Genomic DNA, 27,947 nt, shown 5'->3' with positions numbered 1-27,947 from the left:
AGCTGTGCAGTCAGAACCCTAGTGCGAGAGACCAGACAAATTGAAAATTGGAGCAAAGGAGAAAATACATTTGAAATTGTGATTTGAGGATTTTGGGTGAGCTGTTAAGGTAGAGCCATGTAGGACATTTCTTTCGATGGAAGGAGTTGCAAAAAAAGAAACTCTCTTGTCTTGCCCGTTTGAGACAAGTTGCTTGGAGAGACATAGATCAAGCCAAAGCCAGATGAGCAAAGGGTGTGGGGAGAAGACTGAAACGAGAAGGTACTGTGAAATTGGCTGTGTGAAGTACACTGGCAGTTCTAAAACCATGAAAAGTAATTTTAAACTGAAGCTGAAAAAACAGAAAACCAGGAAAGCTGTTTGCAAATAGGATTGATTGGGTAAAAGATATTATTGTGTAAGAGGTATTTGGAAAGATGAAGGAAAATACTCAGTTTGAGTACTTTGCTGTGAGAGAGGAAAGGAGGGACTGGCTTGCTCAGTGGTGGGCTACTGTCTGTTGTAAGACAACTGACACATTTTTTTAGTGAGCCACGAAGGTACCAGGTCTGATGTAAAACAGTAAACAATTGGCATTTATTGTGTGGCAAAAGCTAAGATGCAGCTAATACTTCCCACCGTAATTAACAGATGTATTAACGGACATTATTTCTTAGTTCCACTTTATCTGGTGTATATATAATGAAGTCTTGATTTGTTCTCGATACTCGCTCTTCTTTTTGCTTTTTTTTCATGTGAATGTATTGTATGAATCTTTTTCCAGCTCAATAGTTGTTGAATATTTCAATTAGTCTGTGAAGTTTTAGAATAAATCTAGTTTAGGAAATAATTGGAAGGAGTTCGCTCTCGAGTCTTTCTTCCATAGCAGCGCACGCATGTGCGTGCGTTCGTGCGCGCGTTCAGACACACTTCTGTTCAGCAGTTGCCCATCATGTTGGGACGTCTCGAGTCCTTCTGGGCAGGGCGTGTCCGCAGATCCGAGGGTGCGAGGTGTCCTCGGCAGGCCTCAGCTCGTCCCGCAGGGGAAACAGCAAGAGTGGCGGTAGTAGCGCGGGTTCCTGTTCTCCCTGCTCTACGTCACACTGTTAGGTTATAAAAGCAAGTTGCTGTAAAGGTAAACAAATCCAACTGCTTAGGCCTGCAGTTACTCGGTATTTTTGTATGGTTTTCTGGTGGCAATGGTCTCCTTATTCGGAGTTCTTTTAACCTGGGTAATTCCGTGACTCTGGTTCGTAGCGCAGCCCCACAGACGGTAGCGTAACTGAAGGAGGGAGGCAGAAACGGCGGTGGGAGGGTAGGAATGGACATCCGGGGCGGCGAGCTCCATGTCCGCACAGCCAGCGGGGAGAAGATGCAGGAAGGTCTCTGCTGAAGGTCTCGCCTGCGGAAAGCGTTTCGTGACGTCGAGCCCCAGGGCAGCAGGCTGCGAGGACGCGTGTGAAGAGTCCTTGCCTTTACTGCTCATTCCTGCCTCTGTCAACCCCTAACTTGTGCTGAGTTCATCCGGTATGCAAGTCGTTCTCTTGGTTAGGTTTATTTCTAACCTGGGTCCCTCTTCTGATCGGGCTCGCTGTCCGCAGCCTGAGAGAGTGGTACTACCGCAGCTGAGGAGGCAGCGGAAGGCAGGAATGAGAGAGGAGGCGAGAGCGGGCTGTGACGCTAGGTCTGGCCTCGCGCAGGTGCCGTAAAGGAGGTGGTAACTGCCAGCTTCCGAGGCTTGAGCTTGAGCGATGCAAGCATCTTTTAAAGGGCTTCTTATTTGGTGCCTTTTCCGCTGGGGCCCCTACTGCAGATGTGGACGTTAGCTGAAGCGAACATCAGTTTTTCATCGTTATTTCTCTGGTTGTGTTCGCGGCGGGCTCGGGCAGAGCCCTTTGGTCACCGTGAGCGCCGGCCGCTGCTGCGGGTCTCCATCTCAGAAAGCCCTCGGCCCACCAGCCTCTGGGATTAACGGTTGCTGGCATCGGGGTCGCTTAGCGAAAGGGAAGTAGTGCTTAAAATGTATAATCCATTGCAGTCGGCCAAAATCGCTAGCTGCTGCTCGGGAGAGAAGAGCTGTTACCTTACTCTGGAAGGGGGCAGAGCGGGTCTGAGGCCGGCAGGGCAGAAGCGGGAGCCTTCGCCTGTCCTCGCTTGGAGCGTGGCCGGTTTGTTTTACAGACCGCTTTGTATCAGCATGTTTTACAGTCACTTTCTAAAGCACCGAAAGCTGATACACAATTCCTCTTTTGCTGCTAGATCCTTCGTGCTAAGGGTTACTGAAATAATGTGTGGTTTGGAACCGGCTGTAGTTTTACCAGAAATTGCACTGTAGCGCAGTGAGCAAGCTCACCAAAGAGACCGGCTTTTGTGGCCCAAGGTAGTTTTCTTAGATTTTAAAAACAAACCGTCCGTTCGTATAAAAGGGTGTCTGCCACATCACGCAGCATCAAAGCACCTCGTGTGGAATCTGGTTTGAGACAAAGCTTCCTTTTTCCCCCCCTTTTTGTTTACAGAGAACGGAGGGGCAGAGAAGAAGAGTTGGGCAATGATTTGGCTCTGCTGGCAGAGGCATAAACAGATTTCCCAATGCTGAATAGCGGTGGGGCAGGCGGAAGCGGGCGGCTGGAAGTCCTCCAGCACGGCACAGCACAGCACAGCACAGCACAGCGCAGCGTGCGCTGTCGCCCTGTTGGGAGCCGCTGCTGAGTCAGGGCGGGGGGTGAGCGCAGGCCCGGTGATGCGTCATCGGCTTCCCGCTGCCCCGAGCAGAGCAGCTTCGCTTTGCTGCGGCTCAGTCACAAGATCCAGGCTTTTCGTCCCTGCGACAAAGCCCCCAGAAAGGGTCCCCTACGAGTACCACAGCGTTAGCCAAACCAAGTTAGTGTTATTTCAGGTGAGAGCACGCTTTCGAAATAGTGTATTTCAAACCAGTTCCTTTCTCCTCAATTCCCCGTCAACATTTTAGGCGAGAAGGTCTGGATTTCCCACTGCTAGAAGAAAGTGGGTCCCAGAACAGAAACCACTGAGGTACATTTATCGTTGGGCTTGGTACCAGCAGAAGGAGAATTTACAGACTTCGCGCCATGGCTGGCTGGTCCGCGCGGACAGAGCGGTCTCGGCAGGGCCGCGGTGGGAGTCGGGGATGGGAGACCAGCAGCTGAAAACGCCGGGCGCGGCGGGAGCGCGCGTTCCGAAGAACACTGGCCTTTCCGAGGGGGAAGCAGACACCCCGACAGGAAAAACGACGAAAGCCTTGGGTGAGGCAGGTGGAGCAGAAGCACAGAGCCCTACTGAAATGCCAAGCTGTTTATACCTGGAGCCTTCCTTTAAATTGCTGTGATGACGGACCGCCGTTAGGATGCCTGTTAGCTGTTACCACCTCCTGCGCTTGTGCACCGTACGGCTGTGGGATGCGTGCCGTGACGCGGGCAGCTCCAGGGCGGCATCTGCGGTAGCATGGTCTGAGCGGTACTTGGCAGAGATTTTGTGCCTCTGCTATCACTGACGCTGTGAATCTTTAACTTTCCCTGACTGCAACGGGAACAGTGTTAACCCTCAGCTAAGCATTGTTGAAAACCCTGTTTTCGCAACTCCTTGTTTACTTACAATGACCCCCACCAGTCTCATGTGTGTTGCGGAAGCAGAAGCTAAAGTGAATGTCTCTCCTTTCCTGTCCTGCTTGTTTGTGAATGAAGACCTCGTTGAGGAATGGTCCGCTCTGGTACCAGGGTCTGTAGGAACAGCACCTGCGAAGGTGACTTCTGAGAAACCTGAAAGTCAGAGTTTCAGCATGGAATTTGGGACTGCTTTGCCCTGTGTTTGAATGCTTAAATCTCCCAGTATGAGAGTCTTACAGAAAAATAAGTCTTACAGAGTTGATTACATTTCTAGATAGCACTTCCTTCTGCTACATGGTGGAGCTCCAATATTATGGATTAGCCAAGATGTCCTTAGGGTTTTGGGCACCTACTCCTTGGATTCAAATACATCCAGTGGAGACACTTGCCTTCAGAATTTACAGCAAAGATATTTCACTAAATCTCTCCCAAACTGTTAGTCTGAGTTTTGGATAATGTGTGTTGATGATGAACAGAAAACATTATGCAATAAACAATAATTTTGCAGCATTCTGATAAAATTAGTCTTTTTGGGAATTGTTCTGGTAGTGGTTTCAGATTCATCTTTGGTTGAACAGTCAGTAAATAACAGTTGTTGCAGAAAGTGTATTTAAATGCGGTCGCTATTTTTCATTCATAGACACTTTTAAACAAAAACTGTGTTATTGTTCCATTTCATATTCTCCTCTCCCCTTTCCTTTTATGGGAAAGAGGAAAGTAAAAATGAAAAGAAAAATGTAAAAATGTTATTTGCATAACATTGGAACTATTTTATGAAAAACTTTCAAAAAATGAAAAATTTATTATAATTTATGGAAAATATATGTTAAAAAGCATTGGAAGAACTTAGTATTTTCTAGTACAGCTAGTTTAAACGAAGTGAAAATTTCTGCAATTTACAGCAACAATACAGCTGTTAGGACTGAATGGTATAATATTAAGTATTAATTTAGATAGATTTGGTTTAACAGGATATCTTCCTGTATAGATGCTCTTATACCACACTTAGATGTGTGTAGTGATTTCTAGCAATATAATGCCATGGAGAAGTCTGGAAAGACTCTCCTATAGTCAGGGCCTTAGGGGACACTTAGCCTGGGGTTTAGCTCACTGATACCCCGTTCTCGCAGTAATGCTGGAAGTTAAATACTTAACCTTTGACCAGTGCCGGTGTAAAGCTCGGGTGGTGGCGGAAGCAAAGGCTGTGTTGCCTTCTGAGCTCGCATCTCCCAGTAACAGAGTTCAGCGATGGAGGCGTCATTTCTAGTGTGTGTTACCGGCCTTTGTCTGAAGCTTTCTTTTCTGTCTCATTGTTACGGGCTATGTGATACATGCCAAGAAGAAAGTTCTTTTGGGATTAGAAATAAAACGAGGAGCAGAGGGATTGGTATAATCCTAGATAAGGGTATTTGGGGGCTCTCGGCGTAGCGTTTTCCTCTTTTGTGTGCAGATGCTTATTTCAGAGCTGGAACACGTCAGTAGTCGTAGCTACGTGACATTTCCCTTGTACGGGTGAAACGGCTTCTTCCAGGGTCGAGGCGGACGGTGGTCACGGGCAGGGCGTCGCGGTCAGCCGTGCCGCGGGGCGCGGTGGCAGGTCTCGCCCTTTGCACCAGGGCTCTGCGTCCCGCTCCCTTCCGAGCAGCACCGGCACCAGGCAAAAGCCTGCCAGCAGCACAGGGAAAAGAGAGACGAGTATCAGCCTGAGCAGCCGGCTTCGCCGGGCCTGTCCGATTGCACCGCTGTCAGCCCAGGGCAGGGCGAGTGTGCGTGGCCGGGCCGCGGGGCTCCCCCCAGCCCCCAGTGCTGCCCACGAGCGGCAGCCGCCTTGCACGGGGGGACCCCGCACCGGGGACTGTCTTCGCATCCTTTCTGGTAGTGGAGGGTCTGAATTTTAGGGTGGTACTCTGCATTCGGTGTGCGGAATACACCTGTGAAGTTCACTGTTTTACCTGCTGATCGTATGGAAAAGAGATTGTTCTGAACTGGATTTTGTCGGCTCTGATATCCAGGAGGCTGTAAGAATCACAGAAATCCTAATTTCTCTAACTTCCAAATTTTCTTTGGTTCTGCAGTATGAATAAAAAGATACTGGGCCAAATTCTGCTACTCTGGTTTAACCAGTCATTTTAGGCGTCAGAGGCCGGTACCTGTTTCTGCAAGGGTTTAATCTAACCTTTAAAGTGCTCCCAATACCTATATAGAAATAAAGGGGGAGGGTTTACATAAACAATGGAAATCTTGAGGGGAAAAAAGCCTTTCTGGCCTGTAATCAAGCCCTTTAGTTTGAAATCGTAGTGCTAATTTTAAAGCATTGTTGCTTTTTCACGTCTAATATCTGAAGTTGTTAAGTAGGCATTATCTGACATGTAGCAGCTTCGCCTTTAGTAGCTAGATAAAAACAGATCTGCTTTGCGGTCGTAATAATAAATTCTAGTAACAACCAGCCATTACTTGATCTTGAATCACAATATCAATGACATTTTTGAGGGTTGTGTTTCAGACGCTCTGTCTGCATGTTTTTAATGAAGAAGATATGTTTGTGCATTGCCAGGATGGCACCAGCAAGGGCAAGCGAGGGCACTCGTGGCTCCTGGCTACGGCTGCTGAGAACTTATCATGTTTACACAGCGAATTCCTGTGGGCTTTTTTTATGCAGTTGGATAGTTTAAGATCTGTGGTCCTTGCATTTTTTGATGAAATTTCCAATTCTTCTGTGAGTCCAGAAGCATTGCCAACTGGCTGTCATTGCCCTTCTTCTCACATGTGTAATTATGGTACAGATCATTTTCTGTATAAAAAGGGTAAAAGAGAGTTTGAACAAAAGTAGCATTAGTTTTCAGCTGGAATTTCGTGACTGGTTGCTTTGCATGGCAATTCGCAGAACATTTTTATCTTTTCTTATGAGGACTTCTGTGTGAGAAGAGGCTGTGTGAATTTATTAAAACTTGATTCAGTAAATTTGATTTGCATCTTCTATTTCAAATGAATAAGGGGAAAATCTGCAGGTTGTGATGATTTTTGTTTAGGGCAATAATGATGCATTCTAGAAAGGTATGAGCTTAGGAAGTAAGTCCTTGCTTATTGACACTAGATGATGTGATTCTCCATGTTTTGTGCTGGCCTGATACTGACTGCCTCGCTGCATCGATAGCTAAGAAAAGGCACATAGTTCAGAGAAACCAAATGACCGAGCTTTTCCTCATAATCCTTTGTAGGCACGACATTTTCAGTGGGCATATTTTAAATAACATGAAAGGGGTGGAGAATTGGCTCATGGTACAACGTGGAAAAAACCTCCTTTGCAGAACCACAGTTCATTTCATCCTAATTTGGTGATCAGAAACCGAGTGTTTCAGCAGGGAGTGTTATGACAAATGTGTTTCCCAAAAAATAACTATTGCTTGACTCTGTGGCATTTAAAGTATACTGAGGGTAATATTAAAATAGCACTGTTCATAGAAAGGTTTTTTCAAAGTCATTATGTAGACAGTATTTCACAGAACTAATGATAATGTTTGCTCCCAGCACTACATAAATTATGATGTTGAGGAACATTTGTAATGACTTCTGTTGACAAAACCCTGTATCTTCTCCTTTTGTAAAGATATTCTGTATACACATGGTCTAATTTTGCACAGTTTTATTAAAGTAGACCTAATGACTCTGAATTAAAAAATTTTATGAAGTTGTTATAATAGATTGCCAACCGCAACCAGGCACTCCTGATATCATGTTCCTTTCCTAAATACCTGCCATGCCGTGAAGCTGGGGACATGCGGAAGGGTATGATCCACTCCCGTTGGCATCCGTGGCAAAACTGCCAGTAACTGCAGTCGTTCGGGATCACGGCCTAAGTGAGGAATTCCGCGTTTTGTTCAGTGTCTGATTTCACTACTTGCTGGCCTATTTGCTAAGAATAGCAGATTACTTTTTGCTTGTCTCTACACTAAATTTTGCATACAGTATTGAGTTATTTAGGTATAAAATACTTTGCTTAAAACTTTTGTATTTCAGTTCTTACGTGTAACCAAATAGCAAATGCAAAAAAGAAAGTAATGAGAAAGAAACACTGGAATAACCGTGAGTGCTCCAGCAGTTCACGAACGTCACAGTTTTATGAGCTTCCCGGTCGTCGGAGTTTCTTGGGCAGGTGTTTTAATTGCCGTTTGCCCGGGAGATTATGGCCTTTTCTCTCGGGTGCGGGCCTGGACGTGGCGATCGCTGTCCAAGAGCGGGGTGGCGAGGTGCTCGGCGCCGCAGGGTACGCTCGCGCTGACGGTCCCGTGTTGCAAAGGCGCTGCTGGGAGCACGGCAGGAATTCGGCGCTCCGAAGTCTGCGCTGGCGTCGGCGGGCTGCTGCATGGGCTTGTGCCCTGTTCCTGGAGGGTGCAAACGGGTGAACCCGCTCTCCCGCAGCCCTGCCTCGGTACCCGAGCCGTCGGCGACCGTGCCCCCGGGATTTGAGATCCGCGAGAGAAGCGGTGCCGCCGGTCGTGCCTGGAAGGTGCCTTCGACCTTCCCGAGGCGCTGCCGTCGTCCGGGGTGAAAGGGGCCGTGTGTCCTCACCTGAGGCAGTACGGTGTGGGCGTTTGGGTGAGCGGAGGGGAACAGCCGGCGCCGGCCGTGTGGCTGTAACGGGACTCGACTGTTTGGTCCGAGTTTACTTTTTTGGTAATTTTTCTGTGTAAAGATGAACAGAAACTGCTGGTTAATCGCTTAGGTAATTCCGCTTTTAAAGCTTGTCAGAGTAACTAAAATGGGCATTAAGAGCCTTTTTATACACGTGGGCAACAGTTTAAAAATCCCGAACATATGCACAGGAAGAATCCTCAAAATCTGCAGTACAAACTGGCACGCGTGACTCCGTGTGTCTGTAGCACTCGTCTGAATGAAGAAAAGAGAGACCCTATTTCCTTGTCTTCTACTGCCCGTGGGAAGTGGGTGTGGGTGCTGAAAGGAGCTCTGATAACAGAAGCGAACTTTAAGGCTGACCGTTGGGGCTGCCGGGTGGGTTTTTGCTGAGAGCGCTGCCTGTTATCGCTCGCTGTACGTGACTGGCAGCCGCAGTTTAAGGTTTCGGAGGCGCAGTCAGAGTGAGGGACACGTTCGAACAAGTTACAGATTGCTTAATACGAATGACTTCATAAGTACTTGAACTTGTGCTTCGAGTTTTCCTAACAGGAATTTATGCTTTCAGTTTCTAGAGGTGAACCTTAGAGAAAAAGAATCTTATTTTAATTTTTACGTTTTGCTTAAATTTAAAAGGTTTGTAAAAATTGCTTTGAAATAAAAAATCTGTTCTGATAAAGCTTCATCAAGGCAGCATTTTCTTAATCACTAAAGCTTATGTTTAAAAACATTTTCTTCCTATCTGGGGAATAATCTTTTCTGTTACAGATTGGTATTCTAAAATTCATGCCTTTGATTGAGTGTAGCCTCTTCATTTGAGTTAGAGTGCCAGAGGGAAAAAAAAATGGAGCTTTAAATAAAAGCGCCTTTCATCTCGTTTGAGCACAAACCGGATTTACAGAGAGCATTGCCCAAATGCTGTAACAGCATCTTTAATTCAGAATGCTGCTCCGCACCTAATTTTAAGAGTAAAATGGAAAAAGATACAGTAAAGACTTAAGTGAAGGGAGAATAAAATGTTCTGATGCCGGGGAGAAGAAAAGGCGGGTGGTTTCATTGATAATTTAACATAAGCGAAGAGTTCTAGCAGTTACGAAGAAGGGAAGTGATTCAGCTGCTTGGAGGCTGGGTTTTAGGCAGGCGTGGAGGTGGAAGTGTGATCCTCAGTTGCAGTTTTAGCAGTGTGCGTTGACTGTAAAATACTAGAAGAAGAAAATGGATATGGAATAAATAAAGACAGAGCCACCTTTCTCCTTCCTTTAAAAAATAGTTCAGGTTGTTCTTGTTTTTTATCCTGCTTGCGGTTCACATTGTATTTACTGATGTTAGAGGTTGACTTTGAAGAGTTTGGACACGGCAGCGTTGCAGTAGGTTGAAGCCGGCTTGTGAAATAGTGCTGGCTATCAGCTGAGCCCGGCGACGTGACGGGTGACTGCGTTCGTGGCAGTGCCCGCACAGCTGGAAGTAAAAGCGGGAAGTTTGAAACTGGGTTCAGTAAAGACACTGTCAGGCTGTGCTTTATGGGAGGTGGAAAACGTGAGCAGAGCAGCCAGTGATCAGGAGCCTGGTTAGTCGGTGGCAGAAAGCTGGACGTGCCCGGATGGCATCAAAACCGCCAGGGCATCGCTAAATACCAGGCTATCGATCGCTCTAAATTAATTCTGTTCTTTCTTTCTCAAGTTTCAAACAGGAGTACATGCTGATCCTTAAAGTCCTTGTCCTGATAAAAAAAATTTTGTCAAAACTGATATATTTCCATGAAAACCTTCACTTGCAACAAAAAAGCAGTTCCTTCACCACTGCATTCTGTGGCAAAAAAAATATTTTACGGCAGTAACGGTTTGCTTATCCGACTGTAAAATCTTGTGCAGAGCAATACTCTGTAGTTTTTATCGTCATATAGGTAGAGGATGTTTAACATAGCAGAGCAGTAGATTGTTGACCTACATTAACTGCATTACAATAAAAACTGTCCCGTTACAGAGGGACTAGCCATACACATTGGTTATAGTCTGCACCTTTTAGCAATGAGAATACATTCTGATATTCTTGGAAAATGTGAAGCCAGACTGGTTCTCATGGAGGGGCAAGGAACAAAACCAATTGGATTTAGCAAGAAAAACACCTGTCTTACCAAGACAGGCTGACCCAGCAAAATGACTATATGCTGCTGCATGAGGAGCAGGCGTATGTTTGAGTATATAGAAAAAGACTGGTAGAATAAGAGTAAACAACTTTTGGACGATGAAATATGCGGAAGATGAGTGTGTATTGTAGATCTTCAGTATCGTAATGGAATTCGCCATTCGTTCACGTAAAAGTAATTGATTCAACAATAATGCGTAAGGAGTTAAAATGGCAGGAGATGGAAGATCAGAAGAAAAGAAATTGTTCAAGGGTTAAAAAAAAGACAAGAATTTCAAATCCAATTGCAAATGGATTAGGGTGAGATGAGAAGGGTAGATAAATAGGAGATAAGAGAAACAATTGGGTCTTTTATAGCATTGTGCCTAGCCGTGTATATAATATACTTGGGTATTTTCTGCTAATCTTGTGTTTTGTCTTTCCTTTCTCAGTCACATAGAAAAAATTACAACATGGCAAGATCCTCGAAAAACTATGAACCAGCCGCTGAATCACATGAGCCACCATCCTGCAGCTACTTCCACACCGATGCCACAGAGGTCTATGGCAATGTCTCAGCCAAATCTTGGTGAGTACTCGATGTCATCTGTCTGGCGAAAATACAAAGAAATAGGAGAAGAGAGACACCTTTTATTATATAATTATATATTATTGTGTTTGTTTGCCAAAGTAATTTTTGCTTCAGAAACAGTAGCTCTGATTCTGTTATCAAGCCAAACAGTATGTTCTCCACTTCCTTTTTTTATTTTTTCCCTCGGTAGAGTTGGCAGCAAGGGAATTGGCACTGTTTGAGGTAAAGTTCTAAAATCTTATGCACTTTATTTTGGAGCCTCGATGACAAATTTTTGCCATAGCATTGAACATAGAAAAATAAACTCTTCCTGTGATTTTTCATTCAGAGGTGCTATAAGGCCCCCACAAGCCCACCATATTATTCTCAAAACTTACTGTGCAAAGTGCTGCTCAGATAATCTGTCTGCAGTCTTTCCTGTATTTGTTCAGGTCAGAGGTGGTAGCTGTTCCTTTTTTTTTTTTTTTTTTTCATAATTAAGTTCTGCACTGTAAGCTAGTTTATTTTAGGATAGACTTACTATAGAAGAGTCTGTTTTATAGTATGAATTACCTGAAGAATTCCTCTAAATGGCATGGTTTATTTGCTGTTCCTGTTCTGCACTTCACGCTTAACTTTAAGCATCTACTAATGTTCTTCTGATTTTGCTGGAAATGAGCCTTCGTGGAAAAAAAAGCCATGAAAATTCTGAAGATTTTAAAGAAAAGCTGTAAGTGGAAGAAAACATTTTCATGTATAATTGAGACTTACAAATCTCTTATCTTTCACTTCTGCAGTTCAAATCCTAGTAGTTTTAACTTTCCTACATCTGAAGGAAATGAGGAACAGAGAGGTCAGCTTGTAGGCTCAAAATCGTACAGCTAGTGCACATAGGTAGTATTAAAAACACAAATCAAATTCCGGTTCAGGTTAATTTTTGGTGGGTTGGTCTCATGATTTCATGATTATTCATTTGCAGTGCAGTTCGTCAGGACTCTCTCGTCACATACGGAGAAAACTTGAGTGAACTTTTGGCTACCAGTGAACACCAATAGCAGTAGTACAAAACAGCTATTTATTTTTGTCTTGCATTTATAAAAAACACCTAGGCTGTCCCCCGAGGTAAATCGTACGTGTTCTTCCCTCCTGCTTTTCCCCGACAACCGTCCCGCTCGAGTGTGTGCGGCGCGGAGCTGTTGCTGGCTGCGTGAAGGCGTCAGCGGGCAGCCGCAGATGTGTCGTGAGAGCGGACGTCTGAAGAAGAAACCGGGTGACCTGCAGAGGGGTAGGATGTGCTGCGGTGTGGCACCTGCGCGGCCAGCCTAACTACTGCTCTGTGCGTGTTGTTTCACGCCACAGCCGCGCTTAGGTCCGTCTCTTCATAGCCGTTTTGAAGTCGCTCGGAGGTAGGGAAGAGGAGTAGGGTGGTGTTTTGTCCTTCCCAGCACCTCAGCTTGTGTTGGCACTGTTACGTTCTGTACGACTGAGAAACAGAGAAGATCCCGTAAATCAGGACGGTAAGGTTTTTCCCCAGGTTTGAGTGGAAGTGAATGAAAGCCAACTCCCACACTGAAATATTTGTACTTTTAAAACTTAAAGGAGGGTTTTTTTCAGGATACAAAGGATTAGAAATGAAAGCTGATAATAGTCTTAGGGTTTTGATTTGAGTCTCTTCTGGAAGGGACTTTGGGTGCCCCGAAGGGGCATTTCCACAGACTTCAAAATCTGTCACATCAAATACAGAATATATTTCATTAAGTACCTCTCACACTTATAGATGAGGTGCCATGTTTTTCTTATGTATTTGTACAGCACTTAGCACAGTGAGATCTAGCCTGTGCCGGAATCTCCTAATCACTAGCATACTACAAATGATATGTACAGATTTCCACTGTGTCCATGTTTGTTTAATCAAGAAATATTTTGTCAACACATTTTGGTGAATTCTGTGTGGCTCCAGTGTCTTCCTGAAGGGATGCTGTGACGCTGCTTTGGGAGCAAGCACATCTGGTTACACGGTAGGGTATTGCTTTCGGCACCCTTTTATTAAATTCAGCATCACAGTTCCTCATTTTTCAGTCTATCTGAATGACCACACTAAATGGGAATACCCTTTTATTTAAAAATATGTAAAAAAAATCTAGAAAGTGTTTAAATGTACAGAAATTACAAGACTGTGGTAATCTGAGCAGGTTACGGTAGCCTCCGAATACTTCACGCGCCGGTTTAAACTACACGTGAGTCCAGTTTCCAGTGCTAAATGAGAATGTCTCTGTTTCGAAAGTACCTCGGCCGAAAGGGAGGGATACACGTTCTGGTGAGCGTGGCACTCGCAGTGCCGCTGCCGAGCCCGCTCGGACCCTGGGCCAGCAGCTCGCTGGGCCGCGGCCCGGCCTCCGCGCAGCAGCGGTGGTGCCGGCGTCCCGCCGACGTCGCAGGGAAACGGAGCTGGGTCACACGCTAAACCTCCTTCCTGGGCAGAGCTGGTTCCTGACTTCCTAGCAGATGAAGACTGTGGCTCCGTCTGTTGCCTTAGCATTTTTCGGTACTGTAGGAATTGAAAAAAAGTACAAGATTTTCTTTTGAAGATGTGCCACCTACAAGAGAGGGATTTAAGTATTCCAGGTCTGAATTCTGGTCTGCACTTTCAATTACTAACACATGTGTTTTCCTTGCTATGCTTCTTGCGGAGAGACGGAAAATACGGTCTGTTCTGTACAGCTTGTTGCTTTAGTTTGTAACCTCCTTCCAGCTGTATTTGCTGGGAAGTGCATAAAGCACTTACTGACACTGTCAAAGGCAGATAGTGTGACTAAGTGACACGGCATCCTCGTGTGCTGCTGCCTGAGACAGGAACACAGCGAAAGTTCACTGAAATTCGTAGACGTACCTTCAGAAATCTGCTGTCCTTTTTCTGAATTTTTTTTAACTGAGGTTTTATGCCATCCATTTATGAGCTAGACATCTCTGTTTTTCTATAACTTTACCGGTTTGGGTTTCTCACTAACTTTTAAGCATTGCTTTTTGAATGTTATGTAATGAAGGCGTCGGAAGGTATTTCTTTCTTTGATGCATCTTGTTAAACTGCTAGTTACATTCACATAAAAGTAATATGTGCTAGGCAGGTTTCTGCACTCACTCACACAAGACCACTGAAGTCAATGAAGTTTCGTGAATGGTAAGGGAAATCTGTCTCATGTATTGAAAACTTTGCAGATTAGCAAATATTCAGACTTGCCCAGTCACCCTTTCTAAACGATTTACCTTTTTTTTTTCCCCTAAGACAGTTAGTAGATGGAAGGAACAACATTAAGAGGAATCTTCTAACTCTACTTTTTTTTCGTTGGGCTGCAGCAGGGAAAGTGATCAGTCTCTGAAGAAGGCTGAAGCGCTGCGTTTCTTGGCTCTCCATAAATGCTGCGTATATTCCGTTTAGTTTGGTGCTGAATCTGCACACGGGTCTGCTTTCTGCCTCGTCTAAAAACGTACGTTAGGCTTTCTCAGCTGATTGATAAAATACTGCCCAAAAGTGAGCTGCGAGTGGGCTCTCTATCAGTTTGCTCTTATTAAAAAAAAGAAGACCTGCGTGGTGGGAGGGGTCCCTGCACACGCTGCCGTCTGTCCCCCAGCCGTGGTCCCCGGGTCGGGGACGGAGCCCCGCAGCCCCGGCGAGCGCGGGCGGTGGAGAGGGCGGCTGCCCGGCCGGGGCGACTGCCTCGCTCCCCGGAAAAGCCCGGCTCCCGGTGCGGGGAAGCCCGTCCGCCTTGCTGGGGTCCCTGGTGCAAGACTGCCGAGTGTGGGTTTTGGCTGTGCGTACAAACGTGTAGCGAGAAGAATTAGATCTTTACAAAATTTTGCCTTTTGCAACAACTTCTAATGAAGTACTTCAGAGGGTCAGCTCCTTGTTTTGTAGTCTTTCTCTATTCTGCATTATGCAACACCCAGAAACTTCTTTATTTTCATCCTGCTGCCTTCAGACTGTTCTAATGAGATTTCTTTTGTGACTGCGCTCTTCCTCCAGTTGGTGAGCACAATCTGGCCTTCCTTTAAATGTTTTTTAGGTTTAACAGTCTGCAAACTATTTTAACATAAAGTAATAAAAACTTCTCATAGTATTTATATTTTCCGTATAAATCAGCTTGAATGTATATGCCTAAGTTACTTAGGAAGCTTCTAAGAAAAAAGCAGACTCTGGCTGCAAAAGACTTGGCCTTCTCGGTAAAGCGGCATGTGTCATTATACAGTCAGTTGTAGAATTAAAGCCATAAAGCAAATACTGGTTGGATTTGCAATAAATGGCTACTCAGTATCTATCTGTGCCCTAAGTACCTTGTTCAGATTTGTTTCAGTCCTCCTCCCAGAGATGATTAGAACAGGTGATTACAGAATTTCACTGATGAATCACAGCAAGTGCTGTTGTTTAATCACCTTCTCAAAACTGACAAGAACTCTCTTTACAAATTAGTTAAAAGCGTTTAAAGCTACACTTTCTTTCTTCTGCTGAACAGGCGCTTCAGGTGTTCAAGGACTGCTTCTCTTTAAGCTCTCCTTTCCTGTGTAAGGTACGGATTTACATCTTCTTCGTGTAACGCTGCCGGTTGCCCTCTGAAACTGCGGACTGCCGAGGCGTTTGGGGAGTGCTGCCCCGCAGTGCCTGCTGCTCGTGAAATTAACCTCTTCAGGATCAGGGCAGCTGCTTCCCGTCTAGGGGAAATCGGGATGCCGTTCTGCCGCTAGCCTTTGTCCTGCTCAGCTGTTAAAAAGCTACTCGTGGCAGGTGAGTATTTGCCTTCGCAGAGTGAGGACGCGCGGTGACGTCCCCGCAGCCTCGGCTGGTCCGGGCCTCCGGCTCCCGCCCGCCGTCGCATGCGCACGTAGTGCCTGGGCCTCCGGAGCCGCGTCGTCTCCGCGCTCCGTCTTTTAGCGGGAAATGAGTCCTTCCTCTTCCGTACGCCTGGGGTGATTCCCAGCGAAAGTCAACTCGCGGTGCTGCGTGACGACGGCGGTGTTTCCACAGCTTTGTGCAGGTGACTCGCAGCAAGGAGGTGGGCGCGAGAGCTGCGGGGCGCGAGTCCGTGGTGCCGGGGACGCCCGCTGCGCACGCGGAGGGGAGGTTCGGGGCCGGGCGCCTCGGAAAGGCAGTGAAAGTGTGGGGGGGGGTGAGGAACCGGGGCGCTCTCATTCGAGCGTTCCCGCTTGAAGCGTGGCATGGTTGTGCCTCATAATTAAGGGCAGAGGGGCAGCAGAGGTACGGGGAGGAGCAGTGCCTTTTCCTCAGCCGGCTGACAGACCTGCAGGAACCAGGCAGACTTTGCGAGGCGCAGTTACTCCAGGTCCTGCCCCGGTGACCAGCTCTGTGCCGAGTCGTGCCCTCAGCTCGGTGGTTTGGGGGGTTTTGGCCCTCTGCCACTCTGTGAAATGCCCTTGAGTTTCTTTGGGAGCGGATAGGGACTTTCAGTCTAACGAGGGGCTGTGGTAGCTGGATTCAGGGAATTCAGGCCGGCTGGACGTCCCCGGTGCTTCCTCCGGTGCCGTCATCTTTGCCGCTCTTCGCTGCTCGTAGTCCAGCATCACTAACAGCAGAAACGGGGTTTCCACCCGGCTTCACCGCTTGGCATTTTCCACTTCTGGCGTGGAAGGAGCTGGGATGCCTCAGCAGCCTTTGCCTGGAGACGTGGCTGCTGGGCGCCAGTGCTCCTGAAAGCTGCTGCCACGTGTGAGCTGGCTGTCGGGGAGGAGGGCCGCGGAGGTGGAGCGGAGGTCCGGAGCAGAGCTGTGTTCGCGTGGATCCCCCACCTCGCGCGTTAGTGCGGAGCCGTCTGCTCCTGCCCCTGTTCTCTCTGGCCTCTTGCTTCCTCGTGGTATGTTGTGGTTGGTAACTTGTCGACTTGATAACTTGTAAATGACTACCTTAGTGTTCGTGGTCTCTTGGCCCAGCTAATCCTGTCTTAAGAAAATGCACCTGGATCGCTCTTAATTCTGAACACTGACGTAACACCTCTTAACCATATGTTCTCTTAGGTTCTGTAAAGATGAATTCATTAATGTGTACATTTGCAGCAGAAATATGAAAATTGTGTGTAGATACTTAAAATTGTAATTCCTGAGTTCTCCGGTCTTCTCATGCTGCGTTTGTATCTGGAGCAGACCGTTTAATCTGCGCCTGTGCTGCTGCTCGTTAACAGTCGTGTGCTGGTGGCATCCTCGTAGGAGCATTGCAGGAAGCCGAGAGCTCGTCCTGAATCGAGGGGCAGCTGCTGCAAGGTGAGCAGCAGTGCTGCGAGCCGGCAAAGGCGAGGGGAGGAAGCTGCACGAGGTCCCACGCACTGCCGAGGACTGGGGCCTTGCAAAATCTGGGGTCGTACCGTCACAGAATAATTCGTGTGGGAGGGGGCCTCAGGCCTTGCCCACCCCTGCTCGAGCGGAGTCAGCTGTGAGAGCGGAGCAGGCTGCCGAGGGCTTAACCTGCCGGGTCCTGGAAGGCTCCACGACCGGTCGGAGGATCCTGGTGCAGTTCTCCTCACGCTTTCACCGGATCGCAGGCTGGCATCGTAAAAAAGCAGGTGCTGTGTCGTGAACGCTAGCTGGTGGAGTTTGGGAATGTGCGATACAAATTTAAGAATAGAGAATAATTTCTGGCAGAGGGAGAAGGGTGCTGCATGCACTTTTGTTTGCACTTCATAATGTCGTTCACCTGATGAGATCCCGTGTAAATACAGAGCATAAGAAAAACAAAACTTCATGGCACATCTGTGGTAGAAGCTAGTAATGTTATCTCCATTTTACAAGTAATTCAGGCATAAATCAGTGGAGATCCTGATTTTAATCTCTTTGGGGTCAGTGTGTGCATTGATCCTAACAGTTCAATCGTATTAACTTGTTTTATTAAACTGCAGACGAAGAGTCATTTGATTTTTCTCTACTGAAGAAGATAAAGCTCCTTCCGTTGGAAGCTCACTCCTTCATCAAGATTTACCAGCAAACGTGAGCCAAGTGATTAGAGGAGGCTAGTTTTAGCAGTTAAATACACTGGATCTAGATGGTGAAAGACATTATGTATTAAACAACAGAACTTAACCTGGAGAGCACCTTATGCTGACAGCTGTTTGTGTTACAGAAATTCATCTGTGAATCTGAAAAGTTTAGCCTTCAGCTGTACTGCTCGGGGTAGTTTAATTGGTTCTGGACACAACTTGGGGTTGTGGTACTTTGCACCTGCTTTCGTTTTTTTAATCAGCCAGGAAATCCAACCAATAAAAAGTTGCAGTAATCCTGTCTAAGAGCAATAAACACATGAACCAAAGTTTCCACATCCTGCCATGATAAAAGAGGTGTAGCTGCTATTGTTTGACGATGATAAAATGCAGTTTTAGCTGCAGTGTCAAAGTGAGCCCCCGGAGATAAGACCACACAAACTCCCAAGGTGTTTAAAAATAGGCAGTATGTGTTTTAGTGATAACTAGCATACATGGAATGGTCTAGACTTTGTGAGACTTGGTTTGCTTTGGCTGGAATTTTGGGTAGAAATACATAATACTGAGAGGGACACATTTTTCCCCACCTGTAACCCATATCCACACACCACTTGCACAGTGGATAGGCTTCCTGTTACAGGTCATATTTAATTACTGGATATCCTGAAAGGACCTGACACAGTTCAGATGTGGTCAACGTGAATCATTTTGGGACCTGTTTCTGGTTAATGAAATAAGACTTACAGGAGAGCTGGAACCGGTGGGGAGGATCTGCACGTTCTGTGGGAATGAAGGTTTTACCACACAGCTTTGGGAAAGAATGTATTTTGATTATTTGCAATTAAAACCTCCAAAAAGTGATTTATGAGGTAGACTTCAAATGGAGTAATTTGTTCATGTTTTAAGGGCGGTCAGTATCAGCTGTAGAGACTAACAGGCACTAACTTCAGTAGCAAGTAGATTAAATCCAGGTGTCACCAAGAACACCTTTAGGCCAGCAACTTACTGTCTAGTAAATCTGAAATATTAAAGGTCGATGTGTTCAAAAGAGATGTTGGTATTTTTTCAAAATCCGGTGATTTTTAATTGCAAAGAAGTTCCTGTTGGTGTAAGCATTTCCCTTCAAGGTTAACAACCGAGCATGTGCTAGCCCGAGAGTGGAATGTCATTTGCATAGTTTCCAAGTGAATGAAATGCAAAAGCTAAAGACTCCACAAGACAATTAAAAGTAAACAACATATAATAATTATTTTAAATAATAATGGTCATCAGTAATTGGTCATTAGCATTTAAGCTGTTGCTCCTTTCAGGCAGCCCCCACTGTAGTTTGTTCATTGTTGTTTATTCAGTTCTTAAATTAATATTCTTAAAAGGAAGAGATCTAAGTGCCTGCAGAGTAAATCTCTAATCTTTTAAACAATTTTCTGCTAATTCAGAGCTTTGATGCTGCACCTGCAGGGTTGGGTTTTTTTTTTTTTTAGGCTTGAAGCATTGAAGACAGGAAACTTTAGTTAAATGTGCATATCGTAGAACTTACCAGTTGAAACTGTTGAGAAATCTCTGTATAGCTATTTTCAGCCTAGAAATCTGAATAAAGGACTCTCTGTGCACTGGGATAGTACAACTTTTTGGTTTAATGCTTTACAGATTTTTGGAACAAAATGCACCCGAACTGAAAAGCAGCATTTTTTGCTGACCTCGTTGGAAGGCTAATGCTGTTTCTGGGAAATAAGTGAAACAAGCAGTTCTTTGTTGGCAGAAGCAGAGAGAGAGAAGGAGGGGAGCCTAGTCCTTTTTTCTTCACAATGTCGTGACTAAGTCAAAACTGTAATATGGCTGGGTTTTTTGTTTTTTTAAAAACCTCTGTAGACATGTGTTTTTCATCAGACTGTGCTGCGTGACACCTGATGCTGGCCAGTTCCTACGGATTAGGCACTGCCCTGCCTATAGGCAGAGTAGAGAAAAAGACCCACAGCTGCACCCAGGCACTTCTGATGCTAAAATAATAAAAGCTGGTACTATCAGTTCAGCACATATGTCAGAAACAATTTACACCTGCCTGTTCTGGCTTCTGCAACTCGCAGATCCTCTTGCCCACAGAGTAATCCTTGCTTAGTGTATATCCAGCAAAGCAATCAACAGAAAGGTCTCCTACGATATCAGAAAGCCTAATTCACTAGAATATTATTACTTTAAAAATAAAGAAAAGCAGTAAAAAATTCATTCATTGCTTGTCTAACTGTTAAAAGAAATTTACCTAGGTCCAACTTTAGAGGTGAACTAAATGGTGGTAATTCCATGGACTGTAAAACTGTAATGAGACTGGCTGCATACTCTAGATTTGATCTTAGCTCCACATTTTTACTCACTTTCATTTGAGCTGAAAAATTGTGCAACAGCTGTTCATTGAAGAGTCTTGCTTCATTTTGCAGAACAAATTTGTTTCCTACAAGAGAACTGAATTATAAATGCCGCCTTGAATCTGTCTGCTAGAAGGATGAATGCTTTTCAGTTGCTAAGTCCCATCTTATCTCCTTTACTATACAGAGGTGAGTTTGAGCTTTTGGGGTTTTCCGTTTGTTTGCAGAACCTTAGAAATGTTCCCGGGGGGTGCCGAACCCTGCCTGGTGAATCCGAGCTTACTGGAGATCAGTTGCCTTTTCTCGGTTACCTTTGGACCTCTCAGAAGCAGCCCTCAGGTCTTAAGGTTCACCTGAGAAACAGGCTGAAAAGGGTCGTTAAAGCGTCACCAGTTTGTTGGGCGGGTGTCGCTGAGCTGTGGTTGGCATTCATACCGGGTAGTCTGGCTGGAACGCCAACGGCAGGTTTTTCTTTCCAACCCAAATTCTGTTGTGCTCCTCACAGTATTGAGATATAAATTCGGAATTCAAATATAGATAATAGCAGGCATTGATAAAGTCAAGTAAATATGGTGACGGGTGTGCCGTATGGTTATACCGTAAGGAGCAGACTTTGCAGAGTGCCGCCGTTCTGCGAAGGTGCTCGCTGGAGTCGACGTGAGACTTCCCGAGGGAGCCCGGGGAAGTCAAGGGGACACAGCGATACCGGCTGCGTGCCAGAACAGCCTCACCGTAACGTGTCCAGCTCCGTGGCTCAGTCAGGAGTGGTCAGAGAGAGTCAGTAACAGTTTGGGGTAGTTCCAGGAAAAGTACAGCATCAAACCCAGTTAGGTAAAAGACTTTTCTCAGAGTAAACTTGCATATGTAGCACAGAGATAGTTTTGCATTATTGGGATTCTTTTCATTCCAAATAGTCTATTTAAAGATCCACTGTTCATTTGAAATCTAGCCTGTATCAGCCATATCAAATGTGTTTAAAGGTGTTCCAGGCGGTATATTTATTCCCCTCTGCATTTTTTCATAGCTCTACCTTTAGGAAAAGCTACCTACCTTCTACCCCAAAAGTATATTTCTTTCTTGTTGTTTGAAGAACTTGCAGAGAAAAAAGGGAAAAGCAGTGATAACTCTTGGTCCTGTAAAAACCATATGATCCTACCTTTCCACACCCCTTCTGAGGAGGCTGGATTTCTGCCTGGATGCTGGTTTTTGCCCAAGTAGATTCCCTGGCGGGGTAGGAACTAGCTGGAAACACTAATATGGTGTTGTGCACACACAGAACAAGTGGAGGGGAGTAGGGGGGAGAAAAAAGAGGGAGATCATCTTAGTGATCAGAAGTATTGGCAGAACTGTATTTATATCATACAGATGTGACCATAGCTTTTAATGGCATTGATTCTGTTAAAAAATCCGGAAAGATGCAGGTAGTTATCTATGAAAGCATACTTAATTACCAATTACTGTATAAACTAGAGTTTAATAATAGCAAGAATCAAATATTCTATCGAGACATACTTTTGGAATTGTCCTATTCAGAGTAGTCTTTAATCTGTGTGGATTTGTAAACCTCAATGTCAGTTTTGCTGGCATAGATTTGGTAAAAGTGTATGATGATGTTCAACAAAAAACAGGTCACAAAAAGGGCTTCCAGCAAATCTGAACTTTGGATTTCATTTATTTTGTGGACGGTCCAGCCGTACTAAATATATTATTCCAGGACTAATACGTTGGGAACTTCCATAATTTTTTTTGCCACAGTGAAAAAAGATGATCATATTTTCTGTCATAAGATATCAAGAAGCATACATAGGACCAATGTAAGCAGAGCCTTTGACTTTACAGTGTATAAAGGTGACTTCTATAATAAAGAAGATTTGTTTGGCATGAGGTAGTTTTTCATATGTAGAGAAACACAAATCGTTCACTAGTATTTTTGCTTGTTTCCACGTGTACCTTGGCATAGTCTCCCCGTGCAGTCAGGAAGTTTTAGGTGTTAGACAGCATCTACAGTCTCCTCTCCAGCAGAGAAGCTAGCTCAGCGGTGCTGTGGTGTGTCCAGGTGTCCTCAGGTGTGGCTTTGTTCTTCACCCAGACTTTATTCTGGTGTCATATAAAGGGTGTTGTTGTTGTTGTTTTACGTTTGTTTGAAGTTACTAGTTTCTGGCATCCTGTTTGAAAGGTACCGAAAAGCACGTCAGATCAGTTGTACTGCATGTGAATAGGCAGAATCGGCAGCCCAGCACTTTACGAAGCGTTTCGTTTGCTGCACAAGTGCTGTGCGGTCACTGTGCTCTCGTGCGGTAGGACTGTAATTTCCAAAAGCCACGGATGGACTTGCTGCACATTCGCTGTAAATCGAAGTACCGTGCGTGGTAAACTCCGGATTGCTGGATTTGCTCTGTATGCTCAGATGTTCTGCGCAGCACTTGAACAGATTTTCGCGAAGCATCTCAAAACTTCGTATCCAGCTGCCTTCCTAATGGAATTGTTCGGTTCGTCCAAAAGTCCCTTTTCCCCTTTCTTTGTCGCTTTTGGCTGCAGCTGGTGCAGCAGCACTGCCTTAGGTTTTCTGAAGCACTATTCAGTAGCTTTAATGCTCTGCAAAACTGTAAGATTTTAAGATTACAGAACTGTAAGAGTTTTCATTTACGAGGAATAAGTGTGCCGTGGGTTTCGCATTAGCACTGGCAATGCCCGTGTCTGACTGTTTCCTCTGGCCCTGTCTGGGACATCGCCACATTTCCCTAGAGCGCGTCCTCTGCTTCACGTTGCCGCTAGGTTTGCAGGGATCCTGGAAAGATCATTCATCACTGGTAGATGTTCTTCATGTTTTTTGACCTGGACATTTCTTTAGGTCTTCTGATTTTTCTCAGAAATCAGTATCTGTTGATGTAGGAAACTTCTGTTTTCAGTGTAAGCCTGTCGGCATTCAGCCAGGGTAGTCCTCTCTCTTGTTGTCTTAGGAGCATCATGCAGAGAACCGCAAATCTGGAGCTGTGTGACGGTCCAGCCCGGGTGTGGTGCGATCCTCTCAAAGCTGGTGCTATTACGATCCCACAAAATGGAGTGGATGTCTCTGCACTGCAGTCCGTGAGCCGAAGGAGGCCTAGCTTGGGGGTCAGACCGCACGTGCCCCTGAAGGACCAAAGTGCCTCTGGAGAAGTCGTGTAGGATGGCACGCTGGCGTGTCTGTGCTGTACTGACAGAACGGCTGGTTCTGGGAGCACTTGCAGAGACGCTTCGGTGCGTCTGCGTGCTTTCCACAGGGTCCAGAAGGATTTATGAGCACAGGCTTTGCGTGACCTACAGGTAATGCAGTTACTCGTGAGCCCTGGCTGGCCCTGGACTCAGCACAGGACTGTCCAGGTCTGTTAGATACAGCTAGTACCGATCTGCATAAATAATAAAACTAATCTACCCTCTGAATAATATGTCGTTGCCTTCAAATTTGAGTGTTTCACTGCTGGCCTGTCTGGAGAGCATCGGTGCTGGACGCTGTTCTTAGTGCCACGAGAGGAAGAGCACTCGTCTGGGGTAAATCAGGAGCACGGGGACCCGAGCATCCTTGGATTCCTTAATGTCAAAAGTACTGTAATTGCTTGTGCAGCTGCAAACCTCTCCACTGCAGATGACCGATCCCTGTAGTCACTGCATGTAGACAACGCTCGGAGCTGCCCGAGGGTGTCTGTGGCACCAAAATCTTGAAGTGGTTCTGTTCTCACAGTCTTCCGACTGTTGTGGACAGTCGGGGCATCTCTGTCACTCCCTTCAGCGCACCAGACTACGTTCTCAGCCTGTCTCTCCCTTACTTCGGGGTACCCGCAGCCGAATGTGGTATTCTTGCTTTGCCCTGCAGCCCTGGCTGTTACTGTCTCGTTCGTTTTCCTGGGGGGTTCGGTGAGGTTTCCCCGGGCCCGTGAAGGCGTTTCGCTAGGGTAGTGCCACTTTCTGTCCGCAGTCCCTGCTGGGTGCCGCGGTCTTGTCTGCCCTCGGGACTCGTGCCGTGGAGCTCTCCCAGCTGGAGCTGGGGCCCCGGGAGGTGCGGGCAGGGCTCCCCGGTGCCCGTGGGGCTGCCGCCCGCGCCGGGCCGGGCTGTCCTGCGCAGGACGCGTGCGCGTGCTGTAGCGCGTGAACGGCTGGCGCGGAAAAGCCCTCACGTTTAAGACCTTAGCGGAAGGCTTGCTCGTAACAGCGTGTAGTGCCTTTCAGTGGAATCAGTGCAAAAGAGTACGTACAAATCTACCGTGATTTAATTACCGCTCAGCTGGTTCCTGGGCTCAGCTGTTTTATTGCTGTACATACAACATTTTGACCCTTAGGATGTATTTTTAGAGCAGCTGAATGCAGCAGTTGCTGTGGGAAGTGTATGTACTATGCGGTATGCCAGATTGGGGGTTCGTTTCGTTTTCGGCTCCCTCTGCCCGCGCCCTTCTGTGCGTCTCCGGCGCTGAGACCACCTGCAAGCCGTCCCCTAGCTGTGCCCCCACCAAAGCGAGACGGTGTAAATCACGTTTTCTAGACGTAGAATGGATTTTTGTTGTTGGTTAGCAGCACGATCGCGCGCTGGCGTACTTCGCTGCCGGGAGACCCGGCGCGCTGTGATCCCTGGACCCCCCACGTCAGGCAGGGCAGCGTTCCCCTGGTCGGCTGTGCGGAGCCTCACGCGGTTCCCCGATCGCCTGCGCCCGTGGATGGTGCTGCTTGAAGGAAGGGCCCCTTTTGCCTCCTAGATTTAGAGCTGACTGAACCAAAATGCCGCAGGACAGCAGGACCGGGATTTAACCCGGCACCGGCAGCAGATCGCTGCGACAGACCGCGCTGCAGTTCAGGCCCGTGCCCCGAGCGTGCCCCGGCCGCGCTGCTCGGGCTGGGAGTCTGCGCTCGCTGCGCCTGCTTCTGCCGTTTGCATGCGTTGCTTGGGTGGAAAACGCTCTCTTAAGAAGAGCTTGCTGGGTCGCGGTGATCCTGCCGCCGGCACGGACCTGCAGCGTGACTGCCCCGTCACTCAGCCCCTGGCATGCCAAGGGCTTCCGCACGCGCTTCCGCACGACAGCAGTTAAATACCTGCCTAAGTGTTTACGGCCCTGGAAATCTAACACCGGTTTTACATCCATATAATTTATGTAATCCTACTTACAGTATCATTTATTTTGGAGTGCGTGAGAAGGGACTAGACCCGCTGTGTCTCGGAGCGTGGTTCCAGGTACTGCTTTGCCGTTAGGGAAGCGGCTGGCTCCCCGCAGGCGGATCCCGTCCCTGCCTTTCCCCTCGGCGCTGCAGGCTCTGCTGCTGCTCAGCGCCGACATCGTCGGGAGCCTGCCGACCGCAGCCGGCTTCTCCTTCCCGCCTCCGGGCCCAGGCTGCTTCGGCACAAGCCATTTTCCTGGCTGCCCGGCTGGGAGCGGGTCTCCTTCTCTTCCCCAGGCGTTTCTCTAGTTTGCAGGTGGCCGCGGAAGCGCCGGCCCGCCCCGCGCAGAGGCAGCGTGCGGGCGGGGGAGAGCAGCTGGGCGTGGAAGAGCGGTGACAGGCCACGCTCCGGTTCCGTGCCGTCGGCCGCGCTGGGACCGCTGCGTGAGCTGGGCTTGCCGCTGAAGCCGAGCTACGCGGCTGCGCTCTCAGGTCGCGGCGTCGCCGTCTTCGGTTACGGAGCTGCGCGGCGCCGGGTCGCCCGGGCAGCGGGCTCGATTCAGACCCGCCTGAGCGGGACGGCACGGCGGACGCCTGCCCGGTGCCCGTTCCCTGCCGTGCGCCCGTCGTGAGGGCACGGGCAGCGCACGGCGAGGCCTAGAGCCTGCCGGCACAGCCGGCCGCTCGGGACGCTTTGCCTGGAGCTGGCGGAGGCGATTCGGGATCAGCCCTCGGCACCGCGCGGGTGCCACAGGTTTGATCCGGGCGGCGTGGGCGTCAGCCCGTTCCCCGCAGCGCACGCTCTCTCCGTGTTCGCTGTCCCGCCGTTACCCGCGCCGTTCATCCCCGCTCCCCTGTTGCGCCGTGCCCGGAGGCCGGGTTGCCCGTCGGCGTCGGACCTGCCCGCATCGTCGTCGGTGTACCAGCGTCTGAGGAACGGGGAACCGAGCCGATCCTTCCGCTTTCGTACGATAGAGAACAGTAGCGAGTGGAAGATGAAAGGGAAGGTGCAAGTCTTAGTCCTTTGGGAAGAAAGATCTTGTGCCCCTTCTGGATTTTAGTTATTTTTATTTACACTATTGCCTTGTTAGCAAAAAAATCATTGAAAAAATGCCAGTAAATTTTTACAGAACTGCATGGCTGGCACTTGTAATCCAGACTGTGGGGAGGCTTTTTTTTGTTTTTTAATTAGCAATGTAAAGGTGTAGGGGGAAGGAAGGTCGCAAGGTTCATGAAAGGCCTTAGACTGCGTTGCTGGGAACGAATACATATTTTACTTGTGAATAAAATGGAGGAACAAGCAGAGGCTGTGCCGTTTTCCGCCTTCGGCTCCTTTCCCTCCTGGCTGGTGCCAGCGTGGTGCCGCGAGGGAAGCCTCCCCCGGAGAGGGGTGGTCCCGCTCCCCCCACCGAGTCCTCCTTCCCGCGGAGGCCACGGTGGACATTTCGGCTTTGTGGCGTGGTTATCGCATTGCCTGTGCCGCTGCACAAAGACTTGTAGCTTCTTTTGCAACAAGTTTCTCAATAAAAATGCCCCTCCGATAGGGAATTCGGCTCTGATTTCCAGCTTCTGAATTGGACCAGGAAAGCCTGTGCTGAGCTAAGTAACGTTGCTGCCTGAGCAGCCTCCTCTGTTTGCAAGTGAGAGCGTCAAGCTGGCTTGCATGGACGTAGATCAGGTTTGCTTAGGAGAAGCTCCCCGTGCCCCTCTGCCGTCTGCGGAGGTGCTCCCCGACCACGCTGGGAACGTGTGTGGGAATGTATACAATGTGGGAATATCCCGGCGAGGGAGGTCATCTCCGCGTCCCAGTACTCCCACGGATGAGGTTTCGGACCTTAGTAAAACGTGCAGAAGGCTGTCTTGGTCATCTTCAGAAGACATCAACTACACAGTGTGCTGTTTGCATATCCAAATATCATGCAAGATTTAAAAATCCCTCTGTTGTGTTAAATCAGGCCTAAAATCATCAGTCATTTTAATCTCCAATTTATCAGACCTTTTTCATTTTGAAAATGAAACCGTGAATTGTGATTTCAGGCTTACCTGACCTGTCCTGAGAGGAGATACAGCAGGGCTGAACTTGGCCTCTTCTGTTTGATTAATTTTGTAAAGGCTCACATTTAAGAACTCATTAAATCTAGTTCTGGCCTGATGGAGCTGCTTAAAATAGCAATGAATTTGGACTATTCTTTCAATACAGGATTGATAAAGATTTCTGCTGAGTTTTCTAAAGAAATTGGTATAATGTACCAGTAACTTGCAGATTACACTGTTTTGCTGTGATAATTTCTATACTATAAACACAGCTGGCTAACTTTCCACTGACTGCAGCCCAAAACACAAAATGTCTGCGGCCGCTTGGAGAAAAGGCGCGCTCTTTGTTCAAAAGAGACAAAAACATCTGCTGGGAAAAGCTAGCACGTGCCAGGAGATCACTACTTTCTTTTCTTTTCTTTTCTTTTTTTTAAATGAATGTACTGGAAGTTCCATTTAACTGTCTCTTCCTTGTACTTACTGTTTCACCTACTTTGAAAAAGGAAGGGACCCTGTGTTAAGGACAGCA

The 27,947-nt window shown here is 47.3% G+C and overlaps 1 protein-coding gene across 1 annotated transcript in view; it reads left to right on the top strand.

Moving 5' to 3' along the window:
- Nucleotides 1–27,947, top strand: part of WWTR1 (WW domain containing transcription regulator 1) — a 76,080-nt gene that overhangs the window by 31,892 nt on the left and 16,241 nt on the right. The window contains exon 2 of the mRNA XM_064516443.1: nt 10,808–10,944. Coding sequence (XP_064372513.1) covers nt 10,808–10,944 — 137 coding nt within the window. The remainder of the gene's footprint in view (nt 1–10,807; nt 10,945–27,947) is intronic.

Source organism: Dromaius novaehollandiae, chromosome 9, assembly GCF_036370855.1.
Source record: "Dromaius novaehollandiae isolate bDroNov1 chromosome 9, bDroNov1.hap1, whole genome shotgun sequence".
NCBI lineage: Eukaryota > Metazoa > Chordata > Aves > Casuariiformes > Dromaiidae > Dromaius > Dromaius novaehollandiae.
Note: the sequence above shows the minus strand (reverse complement) of the source record. Positions and strands in the feature narration are given on the sequence as shown.